The sequence below is a fragment of the Chelonia mydas genome, chromosome 4 (genome assembly GCF_015237465.2).
Source record: "Chelonia mydas isolate rCheMyd1 chromosome 4, rCheMyd1.pri.v2, whole genome shotgun sequence".
NCBI lineage: Eukaryota > Metazoa > Chordata > Testudines > Cheloniidae > Chelonia > Chelonia mydas.
In genome coordinates, this window is record NC_057852.1 from 80,936,027 (window position 1) to 80,943,341 (window position 7,315).

General features: G+C 44.8%; 1 protein-coding gene across 14 annotated transcripts in view; it reads right to left on the bottom strand.

Moving 5' to 3' along the window:
* UFSP2 (UFM1 specific peptidase 2) overlaps nt 1-7,263 on the bottom strand; it is a 29,775-nt gene extending 22,512 nt beyond the window's left edge. For 4 of the 14 annotated variants that reach the window (XM_043546091.1, XM_043546087.1, XM_043546090.1 and 1 more), the window contains exons 1-4: nt 7,123-7,262; nt 4,440-4,518; nt 187-370; nt 34-100 (exon numbers count right to left, since the gene is read on the bottom strand). In XM_043546091.1, coding sequence (XP_043402026.1) covers nt 34-100; nt 187-370; nt 4,440-4,518; nt 7,123-7,146 — 354 coding nt within the window. In that variant the 5' untranslated portion in view covers nt 7,147-7,262. Of the gene's footprint in view, nt 1-33; nt 101-186; nt 371-3,067; nt 3,184-3,514; nt 4,519-6,291; nt 6,392-6,632; nt 7,066-7,122 lie in introns of those variants that run through there. The other 10 variants (XR_005225170.2, XM_037897643.2, XM_043546092.1 and 7 more) reach the window with 9 other exon arrangements.
* Between the last annotated feature and the right edge of the window lie 52 nt (nt 7,264-7,315).

The following is a 7,315-nucleotide window of genomic DNA, read 5'->3' on the forward strand; positions in this document are numbered from 1 at the left end:
GTTATAAGCTGTTAATATGGGTGGAATATATACCGTATCTTGGAACTTTTTATCCTTCTTTTTTGCAAGTTTTCTTTTAGTCTCATCTTCTTGGTCAAATCTGCAATATTAGCAGAGAGAAACTAATAATATGAAATTAATTTATTACAAAAATTATGATGTTCCCATTGTTTCAAATATACTCACCGAATAAATCGTATTATCTCCTTACAAACAGAATTATCAGTCAGTTCTGATGGAACTGTGTTCATACTGCTGTTAGGCCATACATACACTGAACTATGGCAAATTCTTAATACCAGCACATTTGAAGACAGTTTGGTCGACAGATCACTGAAAACATACTTTACTGCCTTTTTCGCTGAAGTCTCTAAAACAGAATAAGGATATAATTAGTGTTGTTCAAATAATTCCCTAACTTTTATTACAGCTACCAGATGTACACTTAAAGTTAAAATGTTTAATTCTGTCCTTGAAAAAGAAAAAAAAGGAAGTGTTGCTATGATCAGACAAATGGCTATGTGAAAATAGTCATCAAAAATCCTGGTCCCACTGTAGTCAATGGCAAAACTCCACTGAAATCAATGGGGCCAGGATTTCATCTGCCTTCTTTTTACTTTACAGATCTACTCCAACTATACACAAAAATCATTATCTGTTTACTCTAGTGCAGGGTGGCCAAACTTACTCCGATCCGCATACGACAATCTTCAAATGTTTAAGAGCCAGGATGTGCCTGTTCAAGCTCAGGGCTTCAGCGTTACAGGGAGGGGGGTCTTGGGGCTTCAGCACTGAGCCCTGGCAGGCGTGCTACATGGGGTTGAAACCCTGAGACTCCCCTCCCTGCTGGGCAGAAGCCAGAGGTGACGCATGGGGGGACACGTGGGGTTATGTCCCACTCTCCATTTTTGCCACGGTTTGCTAGCCCCGCTTGGTCACATGGTGCCGCAGGGCCCCTTCCCTTCATGGCAGCTGCTGGAGCCGGTGAGCTGCAGCCATGGGGAGAGGCAGTGACAAACAGCTGGGAGCTGCAGAGACAGCCACTATGTTTGCTGCTTCCTCTCCCTGCGGAGCTAAAGCAGCGACCCCTCCCTGCAGCTCCCAACTGCTTGCTGCTGCCTCTCCACAAGGAGCTAATACCTGTGAGCTGCAGGGAGGGGGTGCTGAGGGTAAGAGGGGGAGTGTGCCTGGTGGATGTGACTCAAGTTGTTGGGTGGGGGATGAACCTTTAAATTGTGCCCCCCCCCCCCCAGTAGGTACCAGAAGCCCCTACCTCACCACAGGGCAGAAGCCTTGAGCTCTCCCCCAGTCTGGAAGGCACAGAATGGGGGAGCGGGAGAGCGGGAGAGCGGGAGAGGCTCTTATAAAAGAGCCGCATGTGGCTCATGAGCCACAGTTTGGCCACCCCTGCTCTAGTGCTTGAACAAAACTGTAATATTGCCTTTTACTTCTGTTACCCTTGCAGAGCCAACATGGCTAGAGAAGACTGTGCTGGATTATATTCTGGTTCAAACATCAAAAACAGCATTGTTAATAGGGCTGTCAAGCGATGTAAAAAATTAATCACAATTAATCACGCAATTAAAAAAATTAATCAAGATTAACAGCGTGATTAATCACATTGTTAAACAATAATAAAATACAATTTACTTAAATATTTTGGGAGATTTTCTACATTTTCAAATATATTGATTTCAATTACAACACAGAATAAAGTGCACAGTGCTCACTTTATATTTATTTTTGATTACAAATATTTTCACTGTAAAAACAAAATAGTATTTTTCAATTCACCTAATAGAAGTACTGTAATGCAATCTCTTGTAAATATAAACAAACTTGTTTGTTTTAGCGATTGGCTGAACAAGAAGTAGGACTGGGTGGACTTGTAGGCTCTGAAGCCTTACATTGTTTTGTTTTTGAGTGCAGTTATGTAACAAACAAAAAAATCTACATTTGTAAGTTGCATTTTCATGACAAAGAGATTGCACTACAATACTTGAATGAGGTGAATTGAAAAATACTATTTATTTTGTTTATCATTTTTAGTGCAAATATTTGTAATAAAAATAATATACACTTTGATTTCAATTATAATACAGACTACAATATATATGAAAATGTAGAAAAACATACGAAATATTTAATAAATTTCATAGATTCATAGATATTTAGGTCAGAAGGGACCATTATGATCATCTAGTCTGACCTCCTGCACAACGCAGGCCACAGAATTTCACCCACCACTCCTACAAAAAAACCTCACACCTATATCTGTGCTATTGAAGTCCTCAAATTGTAGTTTAAAGACCTCAAGGAGCAGAGAATCCTCCAGCAAGTGACCCGTGCCCCATGCTACAGAGGAAGGCGAAAAACCTCCAGGGCCTCTTCCAATCTGCCCTGGAGGAAAATTCCTTCCCGACCCCAAATATGGCGATCAGCTAAACCCTGAGCATATGGGCAAGATTCATCAGCCAGATACTACAGAAAATTCTTTCCCAGGTAACTTGGATCTTACCCCATCTAAAACCCATCACAGGCCATTGGGCCTATTTACCATGAATATTTAATTACCAAAACCATGTTATCCCATCATACCATCTCCTCCATAAACTTATCGAGTTTAATCTTAAAGCAAGATAGATCTTTTGCCCCCACTACTTCCCTCGGAAGGCTATTCCAAAACTTCACTCCTCTGATGGTTAGAAACCTTCGTCTAATTTCTAATCTAAATTTCCTAGTGGCCAGTTTATATCCATTTGTTCTTGTGTCCACATTGGTACTGAGTTTAAATAATTTCAATTGGTATTCTATTATTTAACAGTGCAATTAAAACTACAATTAATTTTTTTAACCACAATTATTTTTTTTGAATTAATAATGAGTTAACTGCGATTGACAGCCATAATTGATAACTAAGGCTCCATCCTGCAAACACTTGCACATATGCTTAGGTGAGTAAATTCTACAAAAACTCAAGTATGTATATAACTCACAGACTTTAGTGGGACTACTCACAAGTGTTAAGTTACACACATGCTTAAGTCTTTGCAGAATCATGATCTACCTCCCAACTGCGGAGCTACATTCCAGCTTTATTTACACCTGTGATACCTCACTATCTTTAGTAGAGTTGTACAGGTAGTAGGTGAAGGCAAAATTTCTCCTGTGGAATCTTTACTGCTGGTGATTATGAATGAACCACAAAGAATATAGTTTGACTTTCAGATCTCCATTTTGAGTCTGAAGTAATGGCAATTACAAAAAAACCCATATTTTTACTTGTATGCTGAGCAAATATATATTGCAATCCTTACATTAAAACAATATTTGATTAGTCCTGTTCTGCCACCCAGAATTCAGAATGCAACAAATTATGCAAAGGCAATCATAGCTATGAATTTCCCCTTTTTTAAACGTGATTAAGTTACTGTAGACCAATATAATGTATTTTGCATTAGAAGTCTGGGACTGATATCTGTAGTAATTAAAGTATATAAAAATACACCACAACCTGTGTAAACAAAAATATAATGGAACCTTCTTGAGTGAAGGCCCTCACTCTCGCCACATGACCACTTTTCTATATATAAGGAGGTTCTTTATTAGAAGAATATTAAGTTGCAAAGTACATTGCACTGAGATAATTTGGGACTTTTGTTCTGCTTCACTGACAGTGAAATTCACCCTTTTCTAAGCAAAGTCCAAGTAATGAGTCTTTGTGTGAGGAATTAAAAAAGGGATGGTGAGGCTGGAATCCAGAAACAGAATACTGTGCTTCGTCGGAATGCATTCACCACCTCTATTCCAGACCACGAGCTTGAAGCCTCCATGCAGGCCACTGTGGCCCTAACAATGGTCTCCACTTGTGAGTTTATTTAGGATTGGTGCAGAATCCTGTGCAACTAAATATTTGGGTGCAGAAGCCTCTGAATGGCTGCTCAGTACACACCCTCTTCCTGCACGGCCTATGGTGGAGCTTATGTGGCATAGATGACCTTGCAGGAGTTTTGCTGTACCTGAATTCATTGTAAACAAGTGTCACTTTAAAACAATTTTCAGGGTTTCAGAAAGATTTTAGGGAAGGGTGGGGCAAGTCAAAAATGATCCTAATACACATCCCATAAGTGGTATAAATTTGGAAATTAAAAAAAAAGAAGACCTAAAATTACTGATTTTGGTATTGCTTTAAACTAAAAAAAAAGAAAAAAAAAGAAGGTGTGTAGTGGAAGGGAGGAAGTTGTCAGGAAATGAAACATGAAAGGGAAGTCAAAAAATGAAATCATCTTCATGCACTGATCCTTTAGGGTTTGGAGAGAAATCCTAAGTATTTGGTGAGCAGGTGACAAAATTATTATATCCAGTGCGGTTAGTTAATTCTCTTCTATTCAGACTTTACACTCCTATGAGGTGATCCTATGATATTCTTATAGACACACCATCAGCAGTATCCAGCTGAAATGCAAGATCCAGGCCTCCTCTTATTCTAAAGAGTATGTCCATAGTTTCCAGAATTACCTATAGAGAAAAAAGAAGTTGAGTTATAAAGTTAATAGAAATGAGTGGCATAAGACAGTTACTTCAGTGACGTTTCCCAAAAGTTGCAATGAGAACATGGCTCATTAAAACAGGATTACTTTTTATCACACAGTATTAACCGCATACTTTTTAAATCCAGGAAGTGTTTTAGATGTAACTAAAGAACTCCAACTGCTTTAAATTTGAAATTGTTTGTTTTTGGATTCCATTTTGTGTTTCCCATCTTTGCCTCTACCTCCTAGTTGAAGGCAGGACTGGAACTGCTCTGCTGATTAACTTGGTAGATTAGATGGGGAGCTGAGTGCCTCCCATCTGCAATGTTGGGACACTGCGGCAGGTAACAGGAAATTTCCCTTCTACGACCTTCTTCAACTGTTCCTTTTTGGAAGGGAAGCCACAGTCTCAGCAACTAATAAGGAAGAACTCAAAACCTCTGGACTCATGAGGACTCAGTGAACATACAGAAGGGGATCTGCCAGTTAGCTGCTCCTAAAGAACTGCAAAGAGTAGCCAACGTTAAGATCATTTGGAAATATAGAACTATCATCACATCTCTCTTTGGTGACAAAGTGTGGGAGACTTCCAGGTTCAAAGCTAGCCCTGTATTTTGATTGTTTTATTTCAATTCCACCTGTAACACATATTTGACTTCCATTAAAAACATCCTAAATAGAAACACAAGACGAAACAAACTATAGAAAGATAAATTGACATGGGAAATTTATCAGAAGTGTCACAACCACTTGCACTTTAAGCAGTATCAACATGTAGTTAAGCTTTAAAGCAAGGGTGGGGACCCATTTTTCTATCAGGGGCCATCGACTGGGGGGGGTGGGCTCTGGGGATGAGTGGTTTGGAGTGCAGGAGGGGGCTCAGGGCTGGGGCCAAGGGGTTTGGAGTGTGAGAGCGGGCTCAGGGCTGGGGTGCAGGAGGAAGTTTGGTGCAGGCTCCAGGAGGGAGTTTGGGTGTGGGAGGGGGCTCAGGGGTTGGGGTGCAGAGGGGGTTCTGACCTGGGGCAGGGGGTACGGATTGGGGGCTCCGGCCAGGTGGTGCTTACCTCAGGCAGCTCTCAGTTGGCAGTGCAGCGGGGCAAAGGCTCCCTGTCTGCCCTGGCTCCGTGCTCCTCCTGGAAGCAGTCACCATGTCTGGCCCCTAGGTGGAAGGGCTAAGGGCTCTGCATGGTGCGTGCTGCCCACGCCTGCAGCTCCTGGCCAATAGGAGCTGCAGAGCTGGCGCTGGGGGTAGGGGCAGCACGCAGAGCTTCCCTGATTGCCCCTGCTCCTAAAGGCCGCAAGGATGTGCTGGTCGCTTCCAGGAGCTGGAGCCAACCCTAGCTTCCCTACGCAGCGGGGCGAGCTGGCGCTCACAGCTCCAGCCCTGCAAGGGAGCGCTGAGGCTTGGGGCTTTTGGCCCACAGCGCAAAGACATGCTGCGGGCCGGATGAAATGAAGCAGCGCCACATCTGGCCCACGAGCTGTAGGTTCCCCACCCCTGCTTTAAAGCTTCCAGTCTTTCTATGAAGCGATGGACCTGCCCAATAAAGTAAACTTCTTGATAAAGTTACATCTAAACTACATGTTCAATATATTGGTGGTCATTTAAAAAAATCCTTAAAAAAAACAAACAAACCAAAATTTGACCTTTAAGTAGCACAATTTATTTCAACAGTGGAGTCAACAACGCACATTTATATGCTACCAAGTGCGCAAGGGACTTTCAAACATGTCAAAATCTCTGTCTTGAGGCGCTTACAGCATAAGACCTTGTTCCTGTAAAGCTTCACATAGGTTTCTGAATACAAAGGGGCTGCATGTGGGGCCAGGCGTCTGACCATGTGGTGCTCCATGCAGGACTGAGGGGTCAATTAGATGGTTACAACATAACAGAGAGGCTCATAACTGGAGGACAGCACTGGAAAATAAGAGGCTTTTGAGAAGCGGATTACAGAGGTTGCTTGGCACAACGCCTGGTTTAGTTGGTAGGGCACTGGACTGGGACTCAGGAGACCTAGGTGAATTCCCAGCTCAGCCACAGGCTCCACGTGCCCTTCCCCAAATCACCTCCCTGGGACTTGGTTCCCCGCACTCCCCTACCTCCAGGGCTGGCAGCGGGCAGGCCAATCTCTGCGTCATGCTGGGAGGGGCCCCAGGGAACATGATTTACTCGGGCCCCACATGTCTCCCCGGGCCCAGGCTCACCCGCAGGTAAAGCACGGAGGCGGCACCAGGCAGGGACACAGCGCGACCAAGGCCCCGCGCGCCTGCCCAAGGGCGGGCAGGAGCCTGGCGCTGAGCCAAGGCGGGAGCGGAGATGGGGGACGAGGGACCCCAGCAGGGGAGGCGCCCGCGCGGACGTAGCGACAGGCCGGCGATGTAGTGGCACAAGGGTCACGCCGAGCTGCGGCCCCTCGAGGCCGGGCCGGGCCGGGGGCGGCCACCGTTACACCCGAGGTGACAAGAATTCGACAGTGAGCGCACCACGTGGGAGAGAAGCTCCCAGCATGCACCAGGCCGGCTACCCCCTCCCCGCCCAGCAGAAGCGCCCTGACCCGCTGTTTTAGCCACCCCAGCGGCGCGGACTCACCACGTCTGTCAGCACCGTACTCATAGTCCGCACGCGCCTCTCCCCCACCCCGATCGGGGGTTGGAACAGGCCGGTTCCCTTGCACGCGCCGTAATGTTTGACGTGTCACTCCAGCAAGAGAAAGGCGGCAGGCCGAGAACGCCAGGGCAGGTCATGTCATGTGAGTGAAGGCGCTGACAAGAGCGGACTACAA